Source organism: Mycteria americana, chromosome 10, assembly GCF_035582795.1.
Source record: "Mycteria americana isolate JAX WOST 10 ecotype Jacksonville Zoo and Gardens chromosome 10, USCA_MyAme_1.0, whole genome shotgun sequence".
Lineage (NCBI taxonomy): Eukaryota > Metazoa > Chordata > Aves > Ciconiiformes > Ciconiidae > Mycteria > Mycteria americana.
Window position 1 is genome coordinate 11,881,946 of NC_134374.1, and position 21,723 is coordinate 11,903,668.

Below are 21,723 nucleotides of genomic sequence, written 5' to 3' on the forward strand. Positions count from 1 at the left end.
TATAAAAGGCCCTTCTGGCCTCAAGTCTACAACAATTACTTAACACTCACGCTGTCTGCAAGACAACGGAGGTGAAATCAGTGCGGGGCTAAGGTATTTTACCCGTGTGCCAGGAGCTTGCGTGTGGACCATCTCTCCAGCCTGTCTGTGTTTCACAGGAGGTTCTGCACAGCCTGCGGTGACTGCGAGCATCAGCGGGAGGCACACGCAGCTACCGCTTGCTGTTGTGTTCAGGTATCACCATGGCTTCTCTCTGGAGCTCGCTGGAAAGGGATGTGTTCAACCCGCAGAAAAAGAGGCTGCTGGAAACCATTCGTGTCTGGAAGACAGGGAAGAAGAAGAAGATGTCCATTCTCTGCGTTGTGGGTGAGAACCTGGGGGAGGCAGGTTAAGTTGCAAACCCAGGGAGCTTTCTTGCAGCTGTAGTCAGAGAGTTTGGTCTCTGATGGCTCTTTTCCTAATTTGGGAGAAGAGACATGACCACTACTTGGAATGCTGTATTTTAAGATTAAATGAAGGAAATCTTAATCCAAAGACAGGAGCTGTGCCATGTCAGTATAGTGCGTCAGGAACTGGCAACAAAAGCACAAGTTCCCTCTTGAATGTCGGATGATCTTTAGCTGGCTGGAGAGAGCTGGGGTCTGCAGGATTGCTCCCTCCACCAATGTAAGATTATTTTTTTTACCATTTGCATCAAATCTGTCATTAGAGGTCAGCAACAAACCATTCTAACACAACGCAGCATTACAGCCTCATTCTGTCTCTCCATAATTTTGGTGAAAGTTTTAACAGTACCCAGACATTTCAGGAGTTCGTAGCTGTTTGATTAGGATCCAAAGGTGCAAGTGCTTTGGGAAATTTTCCATCTCCTTTCGTCTATGCTTTTCTAGTTGCTCCATCACTCCGGAGAAGTTGTTAGCATAGATTTTTTTGACAAACTTACAGGGGAGAGACTTCCCTGCCAATGAGCTTCTAGACAGCGTAATCACCTACTACAGGATTAATTTCTGACAGCCTTAGCCATAGTGTTTGACCTAAATGATGTGCTTCAACTCCCTCTGTAGTCAAGGGAGGGCAGGAGGAATATCTCCAAGGGATGATGTAGCCACCCTATAAGTAGCATCTAAAATACATGAGTTACCCCTGGAACTGTCCATGCCAGGTTTCTGGAGATATCTAGCTCACATGGGAGATCTGAATTATAATGGCCAGAATGATGCACACTGAGTGCCTCCCAGATGAACCAAGAGGTGACTGTAAGCTAATTGGCACTGGAATTGATTTTTGATGGGATATGTTGGCGTGGGTATCAGTCAAACAATGCAGTGCATTTGGACCCTATTGTAGGGCCAGCGATATGGTAGGCAACCATCATAAACCTTATTGCACTAGGGCGCCTGGTTCTTGTCACATTTGGATCTTGCTGAAATATTACTTGTGCCTTGTGTAGGGCACAATGGCCTGGTTTACAACTCATGGAAATTATTGAGAATCCCTCCATAGACTTCAAAGTACTCTGGATTATACCCCGGAGAGCACTTCCCATATGTGAATACTCAGTGAAGAGAAAAGTCAGCAGAAACCCTGTAGCTTCTCTCCATACAGCCACAATGCAACATCAGTGTCTGTGTGTCCATCTGTACCTGTCCACTCACACTGAACTGTTGTGTACTGGAAGTATTTAAAAGACGTTTGGATGAGGTGCTTAGGGACATGGTGTAGTGGTGGGCTTGGTAGTGTTGGGTTTACGGTTGGACTCGATGATCTTAAAGGTCTTTTCCAACCTATATGATCCTGCGATTCTGTGATTCTGTACTGGGCTAACAATAATATTGTGGGTTGCTTTTTTTTTTTTCCTGTCCCTCATCCTCAGTGGACACCTTTAGGCCAATGCAGCCGTTTCTGGTGAAGGTCAAGGTAGACCGAGGAGAGCAGTACAAGATAGCCTACAAGTGGCCTTTAGCAGAGCTGAAGCTGGTAGATGGCAAGACGCTCGATCAGGTAGGACTGATTTTCCTTCTGTGGCAAAGGGCAGAACTGATCATGGGGGAGAGATATGAATATAATGCTAGAGAGACACAGGCCAGGATCCATAGGGGGATTCGGGTCCTCTGGAGCTCATACGTTTAGATGGTGGGAAGAGCAGCGGGGGGTGTGTGTGGGTGTGTGTGTGATTTCTAATATAGGACTGAATCAGCCTGAATGACGCTAATTTTGAGGAAACAACCACCACCAAAAAAAATGTAAAAGCCCTCTGCCTTCCCTCAGAGCTGTTTCCTAGAGTATGGTGAACTGAGGTCTCTCCCTGGATGGTTCCTCCATCCTACATCAGTGCTTTTGGAGACTTCTTGTGTCCTTCATCTCTTCCAGGGAGATGCCTGTGGCCAGGATGCTGAGGCTGGAGTGATTTCCTCCCTCCCGAGTCATCCCTCTCTAAGTTAGGAAATGTCAGGCTGGCCAAATACCCGACGAGGGTGAGCAGTGAGTGGGTGACCGCTGCGTGGACACAGCTTCCAACAAAATCAGTGGGCAAACTCTCCTTATCCCTCAGGCAGAGGACCTTCTGAAGCTCTTTGCAGCAACCCTCAGAGGCTGGAGAGATGGGCTGCAAAGCACTGCTCTTGTCAGGTCTCCAGCATTTGCAGAACACATTGTCAGGCCCATCTGTCGATCCATGTTGACAAAGCTTCTTGACAGACATTTGCATAGGGTATTTAAAGATTAAATGGAGGCATTTACTGTAAGAAGGATTATAGAGAGCTGGAGTCAGCGTGAGTCTGTGCTTTTAGGGTGACATTAAGTTTTTTGGGAAAGAAAGCATGGACAAGGTGCTACCTTTCTGCTGCTGGGGCTGGCAGAGTGTTGTTAAAGTTGTTATAATTAGTTTTTTTATTAATGTGAATGTTCCAGGGGCACTGGCAAGGTGCCTGGGTTTTCACAAGCATAGAAATAAATGAGAAAAAGAACAGCTTTCCAATTCTACATCCAGGACAAATAAAGTACATCTGCACAGCATGTCTGAAAGGAAAATCACAATTGCAGGTTTGCAGGGCATCTTGATCCTACGGGTAGAACTGAACCGATATCTCATTGTCTTACATTTTCCCACGCACAAGGAAATACACGCTTTCATCCTGCCTGAGCTTTCCTCTAGCAGATGAGCCTGGCTCTGCCAAGCCTTCTAAACTGCTTTGGCTCCTGAGCAGTGAGGATTACAAGATACCTCCAGGATTTTCAGTCCTTTTCGCCTCACTTGCCATCCCAATGAGAAAAACCGATCATACTCTATCTCAAAGTGTTGGTGTATTTTTGAACCCCCTCCGGCTGGGAGGCAAATAGCTAACTTGGTTGTCCCGATGGCTAAAGCCTCCTTATGACGCCAAGCCTGTATTCCTACCCACATCATCCCCATTTGTGCTTGTGCCATGGCTGTCCTTTAGGTTAGACAGCTCTTCTTCTTTGCAGATGTATTTTTAGATTGCAGTCACCTCCCCTATTAACCTGCCCTGTGGCAGGCTAAGCAGACTGACCCCTTAGTCTCCTCTTCTGTGTTGACCTCTCTCTTCCCTTTATCATGCCCGGAGTCCTCTTCCTTGCCTCTTCCAGGCTGAATTGATCTTTCTTGAATGCAGGCAGCCAGAATTGTCCATATCATTCCTAAGATGGGATCTACTCACCAGCTGAAGCTGCTGCACAAGGTCCCCGGGCAGAGGAGGGGCTGACGCAGTAGGCTGCAGCCAGGACCTGTTGACGTCTCTCAGGGTCCCACCACGGAGGCAAGCTCCCCAGTGCAGCCCAGTGCTCAAGTCAGCACTGTTGCATGGCGTGGCGGGTCCATGGAAATCAAAACAAGAGCTCTCTGTTGTTTAGCAGATAGTATCGACTACAGCCAAACTCCAGCTCGTGGGTCGATATTCAGTGCACACAGCAAGGGCTTGGGCGTCAGGTCTGCTCTGGTGTGCTGGGAAGCCCTCTCTTCCCTGGCACCAGCCACGTCCTGACACTGCAAGTCCAGCGGCGCTTAAAGCTACAGCTCCCTTGACCAAAACAGTATTAATATTTATGAAGCAATTAACGGATGCCTCCCTGCTTTAATAGCTCCTCGTAAGGCGTGCTATAAAGCACACGCACTGTAAATTCCTCCCCCAGACTTCACTGCTCTGCGCCGTTGCAGGGGCTGCTACCGAGCCTGCAAAGCAATGCGGGGGCATGATGTATTGCTTCAAGGTGTTTAGAAAGCAACCCTTAAAGCGTCATTGGACTGCATCAATCCTCATCAACTCTACGTCTGTTATGATGATTAGCATCAATAATTATAAGTGCAGCTTCTAAGTTCTCCAGAAGATGAGATCAGGCTGTGCCGCAGAGCTAATGAGATGGTGCAGGAAGGAGTTTCATTCTGTGGGATGTTCCTCGTTCAGCAGCCTTGCTTATTCTCTCCACCTATATACCGCTTAGCGGCAAATACTAAGTCTCCTGTGGCTGGATTCCCCCCTCCATGAGACTACGTCCTTTGGGCAGAGATAGATGTAGAGATATTGACGCTTATACAGATGAAAACAACATGGGGAAATGCCAAGGGTGCTTTTTTTCCCAGTCCATGCTCCCGTTATCTCAGGTGACCTTCCCCTGCCAAGAAATGGGGCCACTAGGAGATGCCAGGTGAAGCACGCATGATACCACAGCGCTGCTGGGGGAATTTCAGGACTGAGCTTGTGGAAGCCTGTTTCTGGGTTTTCTCTGGGTGTTCCCAATTCTTGAGTGAAGAGAGGTTTGAGATTTCAGGTTGGATGAGGATTGCAAAGGGGAATATCTGCAGTGGGAGGCAGGGTGGGTGCTGGGCTTACCCCAAATGCTTAACTCCAGTCGATTTGAGCTTTCTCATTCAGCACATCATTACACTGCAGAACTTATTGCCACAGGATGCTGTAGATGCCAACGCTATGAATAAGTTCAAAAAACCATCAGAGGAAATCAGGGACAGTAGGTCCTTCAAGGGCTGTTAAACACGGTGCTGTGGATACAACCTCTGGCTCAGCAAGCTGCTAGATCATGGGCTGCTGAAGGCTGGCAGGGAATCCTGGAGACAATATAACTCTGGACTTGCCCTTTGAATGCTTTTTCTCCCAAGCATCTGCCACTGGCCACGGTCAAAATTCATCAGCGTTCATCTCCCAAAACCTGCAGTAAAAGGTGAGGGATTTATATAATCTGAAAAGAAATCAGCATGCTGGATCAGGACGCTGGGACTGGTTGATTGCTTGGTCTGACCCACTATGGGGGTCCTGGTGCCCACTTCTAGGGTCAGAATTGCTGCACATCCTTTTATTTTCAGTGCTTTTATCATGCCTGTGATTATTTGCCAAGTGCCACGAACATACCTCTCAAATCCTACCCAGTCACTCTGGGGTAGCAGCAGAAGTTTAGGGAAAGATGTCTGTATCTGCAGGAAAGAAACACAAAGAAGGATGTGCTGTTAACTAGAGGAATCGCCTGCTGTCAGGTTGGAAATGCAGAGCTTGTCTGGGAACTCATTGATTGAAAGACTTCAGATCAAACTTCTGACAACGGTTACCCTGGGCATGGTACAGTCGGTGTCCATCGCATCGGGTGATGTGGGGACGTTGGGCGCAATAGCCCATTTTAGCCCTTCATCAGATCTGAGTCTGACTATACCTGCGCAGCTCCACCAAAACCAGTTCAGCCATCGGCATGATGTGGCCGGTAGCGCTGGTCTCCCTGGGGTCACCTTCCCAGCATATGCCAGCCAGGCTTTTTGCTTGGTGGTCTCAGGGAGCTGTCAGGATCATCCCTCTGTTTGAAGGGGCTGAGCTCTCTCCTCTAACATCTAAGCCCTGTGCTAGTCTCCATTCACAACGTGGCTTCCTGGGGCCACTGAAAACCCCAAAGCTTGAAACTGCAGCGTAGGGATGTGTCTGTCTCCCTCCTTCAACCAGGAGGTGTTTTTTCCCCCCGGTGCACAAGGTGTTTTCACAACATTCAGCACCTGCCGTTAAAATGTGCTGCAAGCCTGTGCTGAGTGTATGTGGTGTGGCAAGTGGCGTCTAATTGATGTGGTAATTAACTCTTGACGTCTAGGCAAGCCTGGATTTCGATCTGCAGTTCGATAAGGTTTACAAGTGGACCGCTAGCAGCTTTGACGAGAAGAAAACCTTTATCAGATGCTTGTGGAAGCTGAACCACCGATTCCTCGCCAGCTCTATCACATTTGTGAATGTCCCCTCCTGTACAGCGGAAGGTAACTGGTTTCCTCGTCACGCACAGAGGGGTTTGGTTTTTTTGCATCATCACCATCATCGCTTTAGGAACGGGAGGGGAATAAATTTCAAACAGTGAATGCAGATGACAGGAGAGGCTGAGGTGGGTACCAGTGAGAAGGAAGCAGGAGGATCCATGTTTTGTGTATCTGGAGGCACAGCCATCTCTGTGGATAAATCACATTTATCCACTGACCCTTGCCACGGAGACACAGTGCTAGGCTGGGGAGAAAAATAGATGGGCAGTTTATCTTATCTCCAGAGATGCTACCTGTCCTCTGGGTTGGGGAAGGCCAGCAGTAAAGCATTGGTAATGTCAGGCCAGGGGAGGCTAGCTGCCTGCCTGGTAACATTCCCCAGCAGTATATCAAGAAATACAGATATACATGGATATAAAAATATATTTTACTCTACAACACATGACTATCAGTATAGTTGATCAGAAGAAGCCTATTCATCTTTGAAATTTGTCTCAGCTTTGTATAACAAACATTTCAACGTGCCCCAACACACAGTCCTAGAGAGGAGAGCCAGTAAAAACACAATCAGAGCTCAAATTAAATTTCAAATGTCTGTTTTGTCCCTCTTACAAAGCTGACCCTTTATCCCATCCACATCTTTCTTTGCTTCATGCCGTGATCTTATTCTAACTGACCAGCAGACTGAGACCACTGGACTCATGTCACTCAGACTCAATGGGACCCCTGGGGCTAATATTAGCAGGGCTAATAAAATGACATAGCTAGAAGGCTTTGGCCATCTCCACATCTCCTCCTGTCCATGCAGGGAGACAAGGGCCCCAAGAAGACAGAAAGGACGCTGCAGAGACTGAGAGCCAGGAGGAGCTCAGTGCGTACCAGGAGATGACACCGAAGGAAGCTGCCGATGTGTTGAAGCTGATGGAGGAGTACGAGCCCCTTGTGAACAACTCTGTGGCCTTTGCAGAGCAGCTAAGCAACGATCTCCATGTGCTGGATGAGGTAAAGGGGCCAAGGGCCGTGACTCGACCGAAAAGAAGGTGCCTGGCATGCAGGGGCACTCGCTGAGTCTCTGGGTATCGGCAGCTCTTTCGTTTGCTGTGAGCACTTGATCTGAGAGAAAGTCATCTCGGCGCTGTGCCTCCTCAGCTCAGAAGGCATCTCAGGTGCAAGTCAGGAGGACACGGCTGCTCCCCTCTTGAGGGCCAGCGTTTGTCCTGCCGTGCACTATAGCGGGGCTGCCTGCCCCTTGCAGGGGCTAAAGTAGCTGCAGCCTGGCCGCCAGGCACCAAATGTCTGTCTCTGCGGAGCTTAACCGCCCTTAGACATTGGCTTGAGCGGTGCCTCTCCGATGAACACGGCGACCGACCAACTCGGGGCAGATGAAGCCCACTGTCAGTTTTGCAAAGGAGTAAAACAAAATAGCGGCGCAGACCCAGCTGCAGGGAAGGACAGGGAGCCCAGCTGCAGGTGGACGCGTAGCTGTGAGGGATTATAATTTCTGGGGACAGTGCAGGGATGGGTAGGGGTCTAACTGCGGGGCAAAATAAAGTGGGGTGCTCGGGGGCTGGCTAAGGGAGGTGGATGAGACTGGGGAGCTCCGGGATCTCCTTCGCATTGCGCAGAAGGTCTCTGTGTCCCACACAGTGTGAATTAGGACCATCATTTCTGGGGTCACCAGTGCAGAAGAAATTTACCTTAGGGCGTTGCCTCTGGCCCTTACTGCTGGGTCTACAAGCTGTGCCTCCAGCCAGGTCAGTAGTCAGCAGCGGTCTTGAGCGATCCCACGGCCTTAACCACATCTGGAAACGATTTATAGGAACTGTCCCAAGGGGAAAATGTGGTGACGATGCCCACGCTGTGCATCTTCCCCTCCCTGTCTGGATGGGGCCGGGTGTCCCACGGGGAGGGTTAGCCTGCCAGACACCTCGGGGCACGGAGAGCTCCCCAGGCTCCTGCCAAATCCACAGCCGGGTCTGCAGCTCATGGCGTGCCTGGTCCGGCGTGGCCATCCGCAAGCAGCACATGCAGAAGCAGTGGGGACGGGTCCTGGGGTCCTGCCACGTTGCCATGAAGGCTATCACAGCCACATCAAAAATTCCTGTTATTTCAGTTTGTTTTGTTTTTTGTTTTTTGTTTTTTTTGTGTTTTTTTTTTTTTTTTAACTTGAGCACAAGCACATTACTTACCTGGGGTAGTAAGGGAGAACAGAGAAAAGAGGGGGAGAACAGAGGGGGAGAAAAGAAGGGGAGAACAGAGAAAAGCTGGGTAGGAAGGATAAAGGCTGCTGAGTAGAGAGGGAGGGGATGAATGTGCACGTAAAAAGTGGCGGGTGATGAAGAGCAGAAAGGGTCGTCTGACAGGCAGGGATGCCTGGAAGAAAGGAAAGGGCCAAGAATGATCCCTAGAGAACGAAAAGCAGCAGCTAGGGAGAAAGAAAAGAGAAAAAAATGAAATTGAGCTGGAAGGAGATAAAAAGTAAAAGATAAACTGTGGTAGAAAGGGCCAATGAAGAAGGCACGCATTATTTTCAGACTTGTGAGCTTTATTTACTTTATTAGAGTTGCTGTATTTTATTGCATTTCTGCAGAGGATAACTTGTTTCTTTGAGTGCTGGAGCTAAATAATGAGATAGCTGCTTCGAGCTTTTATCTTATGCTAATACATCTGGTGCTAGGATTTTATGGGTAGGTAACTGAAGAACAAAAAGGAAAAAATAAGCCAAAGGAAATATCCTAAAACATACAAGAAACCATGAACTTTAAATCCAACCTCCTTTAGCTCCAGTATTTGCTGTATTCCCAATCTGTATTTATATATGATTTATTACACTTGGAAACTTAGTAGTTAATCTGGAAGACCAAACTCCTGAGGTTTGCTCCTGCTTGCTCTTGGCAAGTCATACAGGCAACTCTGTTTCCCAGCTGTAAAATACCCTATGAGAGTAACTAATAAATCTCTATTAAGTTCTTTGAGATGAAAGGCGCTGTCGAATGCATTATTTTAATGCCCTCTAATGAATAACTGTCACTTATTGCTAATACAAATTAATTAATGAGATGTTTCTATTTCTAAGGTTTAATCTATGATATTAAGTGTTATTAATACCAGCGAGTTAGACTAGCACATGCATATATTTAAATGTTGTTTTCGCCACATCCCAGTGATAACACCTTGTCCTCCTCTTACAATACTAATCACCTTCTGCTAACCCATCTCTTCTGGGGATCGCGAAACACTGCACCGACAGCAAGGAAGCGCTTATCTGCTTCGGAGGGAAGGAGAGCACGGCCAGGGCACCTGGGAGGCCACAAGCTCTGATTTTCACATTGGTATTCCTAGGTACTTGCAGGATCCCAGCACAGGCAGCTCCCGGCAGCTTTGTGCCACCTCCAGCAGGAGAGTTATTACCCTTACCCGAGCGGCAATTCTCCGGAGAGCCCTTTCTGCCAGCAGTTGCCCTGCCAATGTCACCGGTGATGCTTTGCTCTAGGCAAACCCCCGTGGGTCTGTTAAGCCCTAATAAGACGATCTGAAGGCGCGGCGGTGACAGGCTTGCGGGAGGTTTATGGCTGTAATTTAGGAGCATTTAATAAAATGTGAAGGTCCGGGCAGAGCCCGTGGCCGCGGGCCAGGGTCCCTGGCGCGCGGCTGGAAAGCAGCAGTCTGGGAGCGGGGCTGTTTGCTCCCTCGCAGGTCCTTTGCACCGGGCTGCGTAGGCTGGTTGGGCTCCGGGCAAAAGGAGCATTCGCTTAGCGTTGTTGGTGCTTTTGGAGATGAGTATCTGCGTGCATTAGCAAGCCCTGCTTCAAATCCAACTGCTGAGCCTGCTGGCAAGCGAAACCTCTGCCTTCCTTGCCGTCACTGGGCTCCCTGCGGGAAAGCTGCATCACTTTGCAGTGTGGTAGCTGCATCTCTACCCTTTGATAGAGATGCTTTGCTGTGTTCGCTATGATAGCAGGCTTTTCTTTTCTACAGAATTCCTCTGACCTTACCAGATCCTTTGTGAATCTGCCTGCATCTGAAGCCATTCCCCACGGTCTTTTCTCCCACGCTTTTCCCTGCATTTGCCACAGGAGAGTGTAACCCATGCTTTGCCAGTGCGACCGAAGCCGCCCAGTCCAGGTGTGTGCTGCGGAGTGGCTCTCACACATTTCAGGAGCATCTCCAGCATCTTGTCCTGCATGTACCACCTCTAGAGCTGGAACTGCCAGCTCATCTTTATCCCAATAGCAATGCAGAAGAAGAAGAAGTTCTTCTCTTGAAGAAGAGAAAGTCCTTAACACAGGGGTTGTAGATGCCCAGCATCTACTGGGGATCGTGAAACACTGCACCGACAGCAAGAAAGTGCTTACCTGCTTCGGAGGGAAGGAGAGCATGGCCAGGGCACCTGGGAGGCCACAAGCTCTGATTTGTAGATGCCCAGATGCCCAGATGCCCACGTTCCTGAATTAGGAACGTGGGCTTTCAGACACGTTCCTAATTCAGAGCGCAGGGTAGGTCCAAGCCACAGCAACCTGACTTGGGTTGACAAGACTTTGCTTCTCTTCCTCCTATCATTTCCCACAGGCGAGCCGAGAGCAGGGCGTACTGGGGGGGTGCAGACACTTCTGTTGTTCTTCTTCATTTAATGAAAAAGATATCAGATAATTGAAATATCAGAAAAGACAAACTTCTTTAAAAGCTTTATTAATGGAGAGAAAAATAGCAGTCTGGAAGCCTCATGCCTCCCAGGCCCGTGTCTATTGATTGTTTTCTTTAATATCACGCATGGCACATAGGCCCTGAAAACGATACAATTAACATTTGGAAGCAGTTAATCTCTAGCAGAGCTTGTCAGCAGCAATTAACATGCCGTTATATCTCTACCACCCGTCAAAACAAACGCCTGAGATGTCCCTAGGCAAACTGTGCCTTCAGTTTCCGTCTGAGAGACATATATATGTGCATGTCTCATGCATGATTTAACTATTTATTAATTCCACTGCCAGAGCAGCTCAGCTGGGTAACACCCTGGCAGCAGTGGCAATGCCCGGAGCTGTGCTAAACATGCTGTGACAGGCACTTGGCATGGCCATGGTCTGCATAAATGCATTAGAGCCAGACAGAAATGACCAGTGCCTCAAAGTTGGCATGTTTCCTTACAAATATTGTGGGATGGACACCCAGGTCCCCAGGGGACTTCAGCAGTTGTGTGGATTGAGGGTTGGAGACTCCATGCACTGTCCGCTTGGGACTTTCCTAGTGCACAGGGGGAAAAGTGGGGTGCCGAAGCCAGCAGGGCTTGGTACCCTCTCCAAACCTACAAAGACTGTGTTCTGCTCATGGTCGGATTTACCCAGCGACTCCACAGTAACCTCTTTGCTGTGGCAGATGAAAGTCCTCTGAGCGTACACCTTGCTCAGGGAAGGGTTTTGTTCTGCCCTGGCACTTGGGACTTGGAGACGGTTGCTGATAGAGAGTTTAGCCAAGTGCAAAGGTAAGGCATTGACCTTGTGCAGGTAGTGATGCAGGACAGCTGCAACTATAACAGCATCTTGCACGTTATAATGACAGGGTCTCTGCTTTGACTTGGGAGGGTGAAGCTCAGGATATTTGACTCTGAGATGGCGGTGATCAGTCCCTGCTACAGTGCTGAAGCTCTCTGTTTCTCCATTTCACAGGCCAACCTTAGAGCCATTATCTCTTCTGAGAAGCGGGTGACACAGCTGATGAGCTCCATTGACGAGGCCCTGGCAGAGGTGGCCAGAGTGGAGGAGACCTTGCAGATCTACGACGAGTTACTGGGAAGCGTGAAGCAGCAGATGGACCACATCCACCGGGAAAACTCCTTGCTACATCGCATCATTTCCAACAAGACAAGGCTGATGGATGAGATTGTCTTCCTCACAGTATGTGGATTTGCAAAGACATAAATCTTCAGCCTCTTGAATCTATTAGAAAAAAACTTCCAGTGAGCCTCCAACACTCTGAAAGCTATTACCTGTCTGCAAAGGCTACAGAGCTTTGGCCTAGAAATGAGGGACTTTGTGGTCTTGATAATGTAAGGACAGCCACACAGCTGGGAGGGACTACAGGTAGACCAGCAGCAGACATGGCGTGCAGTACCCTCACTGTGGTCCAGGGTTTGTAAGAGGGGTCCCTGAAAGTCCTTTTCATGGGCAAGATGAGCCTCAAATGATGTAATGCCAAGGACCTTCCAAACGCAGCTCTGCAGCCTTTCACTTGGGACGCTGTGGTCTGCTTTTCACTATCAGCTTTGGGACCTTCTTCTTACACACTCAGAAGCTGCTGGGGCAGTGCTTTTACCCTTGCACCCAAAGCACTGAGATCCGCTCAGCCTTGTGCCTTCAAATTCCAGGCGTACCTATGTCTGGTTTGTGGGGTTACTTGTGGGAAGCAATTGGCACTGAGGGCAGTTGCTTTCTTCCTCCCTTCACTTGGTAGCTTTCAGTTTATATCTTTGTACCAGGGAAAAACAGCTCTCATTACTAGATAACAGTAATTTCAATAGCCAATAATCATTACCCAGGAATACGCAAGCACAGTACTTAACGAGCTATTAGAGCCAGGGCATGCAACACCCGCCCCTGGTCAAAGCATGCGCCCATCAGCACTGGTAACCTCACATGCAGAGAAACCGCTGGGGACTTAGAGTGGGTCCTGAGGCAAACTATACCTCTACCGCAGGAAAAGCATTCTGGGGACTCCCTGTTGCCCTGGAGAGGAGCCCTGGAGGGGCTGTTCTGGTGGTGAATGGAGTTCACTCCAGCTGGTGGCCGGTCACCAGTGGTGTTCCCCAGGGCTCGGTGCTGGGGCCAGTCCCGTTCAATATCTTCATCAGTGGTCTGGACCAGGGGATCGAGTGCATCCCCAGTGAGTTTGCAGATGGCACCAAGTTGTGCGGGAGTGTTGATCTGCTGAGGGGAGGAAGGCTCTGCAGAGGGACCTGGACAGGCTGGATCCATGGGCCGGGGCCAACTGTGTGAGGTTCAACAGGGCTCAGTGCCGGGTCCTGCACTTGGGCCACAGCAACCCCATGCAACGCTGCAGGCTTGGGGAAGAGCGGCTGGAAAGTGCCCGGCGGAAAAGGACCTGGGGTGTTGGTTGACAGCCGGCTGAATGTGAGCCAGCAGTGTGCCCAGGTGGCCAAGAAGGCCAATGGCATCCTGGCTTGTATCAGGAATAGTGTGGCCAGCAGGACCAGGGCAGTGATCGTGCCCCTGTACTCGGCACTGGTGAGGCCGCACCTCGAATGCTGTGTTCAGTGTTGGGCCCCTCACTCCCAGAGAGACATTGAGGGGCTGGAGCGTGTCCAGAGAAGGGCAACGGAGCTGGGGGAGGGTCTGGAGCACAAGGCTGATGGGGAGCGGCTGAGGGACCTGGGGTTGTTCAGCCTGGAGAGAAGGAGGCTGAGGGGAGACCTCATCGCTCTCTACAACTGCCTGAAAGGAGGGTGTAGAGAGGTGGGGTCGGTCTCTTCTCCCAGGTAACAAGTGATAGGACGAGAGGAAATGGCCTCCAGTTGCGCCAGGGGAGGGTTAGACTGGATATGAGGAAATTTTACTTCACTGAAAGGGTTGTCCAGCATTGGAACAGGCTGCCCAGGGAAGTGGTTGAGTCCCCATCCCTGGAGGTATTTAAAAGCCGTTTGGATGAGGTGCTTAGGGACATGGTGCAGTGGTGGGCTGGGCAGTGTTAGGTTTATGGTTGGACTCGATGATCTTAAAGGTCTTTTCCAACCTATACGATTCTGTGATTCTGTGATTCTGTTTCTCCAGGGACCCTGTTGCTTCTCTTCCCACTTCCCACTGATGGGAGTTTCCCCATTCCTTTTCTCTCCTGCTTTCTTTTTTCTCCCCCCCACCCCCCCGAAGGTAACTCAACTGTTAAATCAATGCCTGCCATCAGCTGTGGACTTTGTGCACATCAGCATGTCTCAGCATCCATTGTGGAGGAAGGAGCTTTTCTCTGCAGTACCTCATAGCCACCGAGACACTGGCGCAGGGGACTGCACAGCCAGTGGAAAGACTCCCGATGAGCTCTGGGAATACAGGAAAGCAAATTATTTACAAACATAACATACCATAAATGCAAGAACTGTGCTGTAATAGCACAGCTAATCCTCACTTCCACTGCTTACGGTGACCTCTATGCCATTGACCTTTTCATTTCTGAGTAACTCAAGCTGCAGTTTCCTTAGCTTTTTCTTTCTCCTCCCCACCACTTTGCTGCCAGTAGTGATCCCAGAGGTGCCGGCCCTTTGGAAACTCATGTTGAGGTTTGCCAGGGCTTCGTTGGCGACCGCGGCAGTTGTTGCTGTGCAGACCTTTGTTTTTGGTGGGGATAGAGCAACGTGGTCTTCTTGACGGACACATGCAGCCTGTCAGGTGAAGGTAGCACTTGGCTATTTCGAGCCAGCAGCCTTCTGGGTGGGATGAGAAGGGATGAGAAGCTGGCCATGCTTGTACCTGTTCTCTTCTGGCTTCGTTTCTAGACCCACCTCAACCTCAGCAGGGAACACTGCGATGCCCTGAGCCGGGCAGATCTCTCCAGCCCCAGCAGAGTGAAAGCCTGCATTGCTGCCGTAGAGGCTTTATCTGGCTGCATGAACATCCAGATACATCCCGGTGAGTAGAGAGCGGAGATTTACGTCTGCAAATGGTGGAGCCACCAGCTCATCCACAACCTGTGCTGCACACCCAGCACCATCCTGTGCTGCCCAGCCTCTGCAGGTGCCCCTGAACCGCTGAAGCCGGAGCGGGCGTTCCCAGGAATTAGCTCACTACGCTTGCTGGGCAACCCTGCAGGGAAACAGGCTTGCAGGGTTGGCTTTCTTCTGAAGATACTGCTGAAGCTTTCGAAGTCGCCATCCCTGGAAGTATTTAAAAGCCGTTTGGATGAGGTGCTTAGGGACACGGTGTAGTGGTGGGCTTGGTAGTGTTAGGTTTACGGTCGGACTCGATGATCTTGAAAGGTCTTTTTCCAACCTATACGATCCTGTGATTCTGTGAAGTCTTCAGCAGCTTCACCGAGAAGCACAGTCAAGCAGGGCTGGGAAAGCCAATATAACATTACCTCTGAACATCCGTGGAGAAAAGTAGCTGGGGGAGGATTGGCTCCATTCCTAGAGAAATCCCATTCATGCTGCAAACGGCCAAGCTGGGGCATCCACGCACCACAGGCAGGTCTGCAGGCACCTCCCTCTGGACTCAGGCACCGGCTGGTCCAGTTGACATTAAAGTTGAGGTAAACTTATGGCAAGCATATATACAATTCCTCGAAATACCCGGACGTAAGGCATTGTTGTCTGCCATCTGTGTACAACACCTCTTACAGTTCAGAAATGAACTGGTGGAAAAACATATTTAGAAATTGTGGTCTCTTGGGGCAACCCAGTTGTCTGTACTTGAGCATGGAAAAATGATAATTCATTGTAGCAGTATCCACTGTGGGTGGTGTTGGAGACCTGCCGGTGTACAGGGACTTGATCCTGGCATGAAACCCCATGCTTTCCGTGTGAAAAGACTGGGCGTTTGTCCTTGACCATGGTCGGACTGATGGATGCTTTGCAATTATTATCTCTCTAAATTTAAACTCCCTCCCTCTCTGTATTTGCTCGGTACCACAGCAAATCTTTTCCCCTTTGTTGGCTTCTGCATGGTAGTATTTATCCCAGAACTTACTCGCTGAAGACCTGTTTTATTTGCCAGTGTGCTGAGTGATGTTGGTCTGCTGCCACGACAGCTCGTGCCTCTCTATACCACGATACCCTCTCTTTTTTTCCTCAAGGTTACCGGAAACTGCAGTCTGTGGCTGAGCAGCTGATCATGTTTGAAACACTCAAGCAGAACTTTGAAAACTCTTTCATCAGTCATATTATGAACATCTTCGAGCTGCAGGTGGGCTTCGCTCTTCATGTGGCAGCTCAAAATCCTGGGAGATTTGAATATTCTGGTAAAATAGTACCTGCGGTATAGGGGATGCCATTGTAAGAGGATTCTCCACAAGCGTCTCCTCAAAAAGGTCTTTTCACACGCCTTCACCCTGCTGTTGCCCCCCAGCCCTCTGGTTAGTTTTGCAGGCATGCAGAAGAAATCCAGCACAATTCTGCATCTATCAGGCTGTCAGGTTCCCTCCCATGACAGTCATTAATCCTCTGGTCGTGTTAAAAAGTGCTTAGGCCTGAAGATTTTTGCTTTAGATTTTCCTGTTTTACTTCAGGACTGGTGGTGGTTGTTCATCTGTTTGTAACACAAAATCCCAGCATAAAAGCCAGTCCTTTGATCCTTTGAGTAACGTTTTCAAGTGCTTGTCTTGCAGTTTAAAAGATATGGTGGAAATATCTCTGCGGGAAGAAATCTGAAAGAAAAATGTTACTCTTCCAGATTTCATTTCATAAAGAGAAAAGAAGCTACTCCCAAATCCTTAGCATTATATCCTTAAATCTTTAGCATTTACTTTCAAGCATTGACCCTGGGAAGGGATGTGACTGGCAGGGAACTGTGAGGGAACTGTGGGATCTCCATCCTTGGAGATTTTCAGACCTTGACTGGACACATCCCTGAGCAAGCTGCTCTACCTGGACCTGCTCTGAACCTGCCGAGCTCCCATCCTGCCTACATGACTCTGAGTCTGTGGGTGCGATGTCCCAGCACTGCCGGGCCCTGGCAGATGGGCTGCATCAACTGCGCAGCATCCTTCCTCTCCATTGCATCCCCCCCCAGAGGCAGACCCACCACCCGGTGCTTGGAGGGACAGTCTCCAGCATGCTCCTGAACAATGAGCCTTTCTCCCGGGTCTTCTCCTGACCATCATGCTTAGATGGAGTATCCCACATATTACTGATGGGCCAGCTCATTCTTCTGGGCTCAGAATTGTTCCCACGACATGGGATTAGAACTAGAGTTCAAAGGGATCATGCATGCTCTGCTTGACCCTTTAAATTTGCTTCTCAAACGTATTCGGAACTGGGAATTCAAGGGCAATTATGAAGCAATTATTTTCCAGAGCTTTGCAAGGCTGTGTTTTATTTGACTCTTTCTGCTGTTTCTGTTGCTTTAGGGTAACGCTGAGGTCCCAGCTCTTGGTCAGCCCATTGACAAGCTATCTGCACCAAACCATGGACTCCACCATGAGGAACTGGTGCCCTACGCCCCGCTCATGGCCTGGCTGAGGAACACCAACCCAGTTCTGTTCTGTGATCTCCCCAAGGTGTGGCTGAAATCCTGAACAAATACTGCAAACAGATTAGTCAAACTGGTTAATTCATGATGAGAGCTTGGTTTCACCAAATCCATACCACCCACGAGCTTCCAGCATTTGGCCCGTCTAGGACAGTGTCTGGCCAACTTGGCCACATTATGTTGGACCTCTGTGCTTGGCAGAACGCAGTCCAGGACTTGATGGCAGACATTGTGTTAAAGGAAAAGGTCTGAAATGCTAAAATTTGGTCTTTTTGCTTTCATCTGGCCATTTCTCTACTGAATGAGAGTGATAAGCATTAAATGAATGTGGTTAATCTTGTATTTTCTTCAACACTGCTTTATTCAAAGGGTTCTAGGGAAGGGGCACCTTAAAATCCTTGGCCTCTTCTGTTAAGAGGGACATTGTTAAGTAACTGAGATAGTTCTTTTTATATCATTGAGGCCTGGTTTCTATTTTTCATGCTGGTTTTTGCCTTTCCAAAGGTCTTGCACACCAAAACAAACAGGTTTGTTTCAGTTGCCATCTACTGACTGTGGTTTTAAGTGGGCAGCTGAAAAAAAAGCTACGAAATGGGCACTGTTCATAGAGAGATGAGATACACCAGGAATTTCTGTGTCTGTCTTGTCTTTCCAGGTCTATGCCCAGAACCTAGGAAGACTCTATGACCGGGAAATCAAAGTCTTTTTTGAACAAGCCAAAACCTTCTTGTTAGGAAGAAGAAAAGCAAGTGAGTGATTTGCAGATATGACTTTTGTGCCGCTGAGCAGTGATTTATTTGCAAGTAGGGAATGCAGCAATCACCCTCTATCACAGGTGTCTTCCCCAGATTTTGCGCCATGAATTTACTTTCTCCTCCAAGGACTGGGTCTGCAGCTGGCAGCACGTGACAAAGCTGTCTCCGCTTTACACCAGGCAGCGTTTGTGTGAGCCTTGGCTCCGTGTATCATCCAGTTTTGTTTAGCTGCTTCTCAGAGCTGTAGCTTTTGTTCACCTTCCCTTCGCAGGACTCGCAAACGATGCATGGGTGGCTGAGATCATGTCCTGAGGAGCTGTAAGAGAGGGGGACGTGGGACTGCCTGGCTAATGCCTGGTCCATATTTCATGCAAGCAGAGCTGGTCACAGACTCCTCAGACACTCTTTTCCCTGTAAAGAGATGTCACCAAGCCTGTCCCTGAAGACACGAGTGTATTCATAGCAATGTTTGTGAGAGCAGAATGATTTCACAGTGAGCTGACTGTGAGGCTGTGTTGTCCCAAGGTGATCATTTGAACAGAAATCACTGCATCTGACTCAAAATATTCCAGTCAGGTGTTTCTGAAGATAAAAAGAGAAACTGATCTGTCTCCTCTGGAAGTTTTTGATTGCGCAGAAGTCACATTTTCCTTCAGCAAAACAAAGCACTGTAATGGAAAGTTCCATGCCAGCTTGGCCCTGCTTGAATGTCAAAAACCACTTTGCATGGTGTGTTTAGTCTATCAGAATGTTAGCTTGGCTTCTTCCAGCTCTGCACCTACTTCATCACTTGTGTCCAGATCCCGGAGCCAGAGGACGAAGCCTAGGGAAGGAGACGGGGCTGGTGGCTGAAGGATCCTGGCAAAGGGCTCTGCCTCCCTGCAGTTGCTGTGCTGGCCCCACAGCAGCGATCATACCAATAGCCCCTGTCCAGCTGACACAACTGCCCTGATATTTGCTCATCCTTTGTCTTCTGCGGTGAAATCCATGCCATTCTTGTGGGGTACAAGGGATAGTTAGGGAGCCTGGGCCATGGGCAGCTGGAGGGAGCTACCCTGAAGCTCACAGGCTGCGGGATCAGACCGTTGCACATGATTTCCACTTCTGCAGCCCTCCAGGGCCCTTTCCCTCAGTTTCAGAACTGGCCATGAAGGGAAGAGCTAGTATCTGGGTGCTCTGCTGTAATCTCCTCCCTGCTCTGTGGATCTACGAAGAACCTGGTGAGTCTCAAGCAGGGACAGAGAGAGCCTGTGCTAGCAGCGACTTGCACAAGAGTGGGAATAGGACAGTGCTTCTGCTGGCAGCTTTTCCCATGCTGGGGTAACAGAAGAAGCATCCCAGCCAGCTGGGATGCTTCCTCTGCATCCCAGGTTTTGCGGCTGTTGACTGGCCCTGCATCCCTCCGGGTGGGAGCACTCGACACGGCTTTGCTCTGCATCACGGCACCTGCAGCAACTCCCACCTCGCAGAGGCGAAGGGGCACAGCACCAAGAAGCACGAGTGGACCTAAGCGCTGGGTCTGCTGCACTCCCAGTACTGCCCCAGTCAGTCCCAGTCCAGAGGGGGCCAGCAGCAGACTGCAACGCCCAGATGCTGGCAGCTGTGTCGGAAGAGAGGGACACAGGAGCACTTATCAGCTCCCATTTTTGGGTGCGCATGACAGCCATATGTCAACATACCCACCGCCCCTTCCAGCTCCTCCCTGCCCAGTGCCAGTTCCCCTGGGACACACCAGGAAAAGAGGGGACCTCAAGACCACGGGACCAAACCAGGACGGGCAGTGCTGGCAACGTACATGTACCTGCAACGGAGCACACAAGTCCTGAAAAGAAAGAAGGAAAATTTCACCTAAATAGTCTCTTGCCACTGGAAAGAAGAGGAGGGGAAAAGGAAAAACACTTGGGCTTTTTGTCCCCACTACTTGTCATTTTCAAAAGTTTATCCCCTTTGAAGGAAGAAAGAGACAGCAGAAGCTCAGATACTAATCCTTAATTAAAAGGTCCTTCTTGAAATTTTGCTAGAAATGGAGAAAGCGAACACCTCCAGGAAATATTTTTATAGTCACCAGAAACCTATTTTTCCATGCCAGAATGATTTGCCAAACTATGGAGCCAAGAGAGGGAAAAACGGGGATCAAAATCTCTCTGTTAGTTCCAGCAGAAAAGTAGTGACCTGATAAAAAGGATCAAAAAATAAGTTGTGTAGGGAAAGTCAACAGGACATCATTAGTCTCCTTGTAATTTAAAAACAAGGTAACGGGCAAGTAAATCAAAGGGACATGCTGAAAAGTGGTGATAGGAAATTATTTGTGCGTAATGCTGTTAACCTGCTGTACTTGTTGCTACAAGTTGTCATTGATGCCGGAGGACTCAGGAAAGCCTATAGCAAGCAGATAACAGGAAAATAAAATGAGGCGGTAATAATAATCCCAGGATAATACTGAGATACGGCCTTTCTGGAAAAAGGATAGCATTTTATAAGAACTGTAAAGGAAGACACTTCTCCCATGGGGCTGTTAGAACACACGTGGTCACCCTGAATGTCCTCCTGCCTCCGCGGAGGTGCCAGGGACCCGGCAGTGCTGGAGCACTCGATGCATCACTTGTTGGATCTGGGATACCCACCCTTCGAACACTTTGGCAGTCCCCGGTGCTGCGATCGGGACACCAGGGAGGACACCTATGTTCCAGCAGACAGTGATGGGCTGGTGATGACACCTCGGGAGGATGTATCGGCCCAGGTGGGGGTCCCCGAGCAGAACAGAGCACCGTTCCTGTGCTTCCTTTCCAGCTCAGCAGAGATGCAATGCCTGGGGAAAGCTCTCCCCAGGGTGGCTGTCAGTGCTGGCAATAACATATTGGGACAGGACACGGCCAGCTCGTGTGGTTCTCCAGGGCTCATTTGCTTTTGCCATCCCCGCGCTGCCACACCGCCGGCGCTGCGTCTTGTCCTTATGGATGTCCAGCACTGCCCACCCTACTTGGAAGAAGGGGTGTGCGCACCAATAAAGCAGTCGTCGTAATGAGATATTCTGGTCAGGAGCGATTTGCTTCCAGCTTCCAGCTGTTTTATGCCTCACTCATATGGGGACCGGCTCAGCACACGGCTCCTGCACTCAGCCCTGAAGAGAGGGGCATATAGTTTGCCTCACCTGCCACATCGGGTAAAACAAATAGTTAAAAAAGATAACGTTCCGCTCACACGCCCCTCTCCTCCGTGCCTGGACACAGCTTTTCCTGGGGGAACGTGCTCTTTCTAGCTTAAAAACAGGAATTCTTGATAAGAGGTAATGAACATACTGGCAGCAAGCAAGCCTGGGGAATTAGCAGTGGGGAAGCAAACTCTGATCTGTGTTTTATAAGATGATGTGATCAAGCGCCATTTCCTGAAGAAGGGTGATTGCTTTTATTTAAACAGAGGGAAATAAAAAAGATTGTGTATGGGATAAAGAGACCCTGGTTCCTATTTGCAAAGTGATTGATGGGCTCTGAGCAAGGGACTTTAATTCTGCTGGGCAATAGAAAAT

At 49.3% G+C, this 21,723-nt stretch overlaps 1 protein-coding gene across 1 annotated transcript in view; it reads left to right on the plus strand.

The window, feature by feature from the left end:
* The first annotated feature begins 242 nt into the window (after positions 1 to 242).
* LOC142415239 (exocyst complex component 1-like) overlaps positions 243 to 21,723 on the plus strand; it is a 30,586-nt gene continuing 9,105 nt past the window's right edge. Inside the window, exons 1-9 of the mRNA XM_075513313.1 lie at positions 243 to 366; positions 1,874 to 2,001; positions 6,100 to 6,259; positions 7,065 to 7,258; positions 11,920 to 12,147; positions 14,754 to 14,886; positions 16,049 to 16,158; positions 17,321 to 17,470; positions 18,098 to 18,191. Of these exons, the coding sequence (XP_075369428.1) occupies positions 243 to 366; positions 1,874 to 2,001; positions 6,100 to 6,259; positions 7,065 to 7,258; positions 11,920 to 12,147; positions 14,754 to 14,886; positions 16,049 to 16,158; positions 17,321 to 17,470; positions 18,098 to 18,191 (1,321 nt within the window). The remainder of the gene's footprint in view (positions 367 to 1,873; positions 2,002 to 6,099; positions 6,260 to 7,064; positions 7,259 to 11,919; positions 12,148 to 14,753; positions 14,887 to 16,048; positions 16,159 to 17,320; positions 17,471 to 18,097; positions 18,192 to 21,723) is intronic.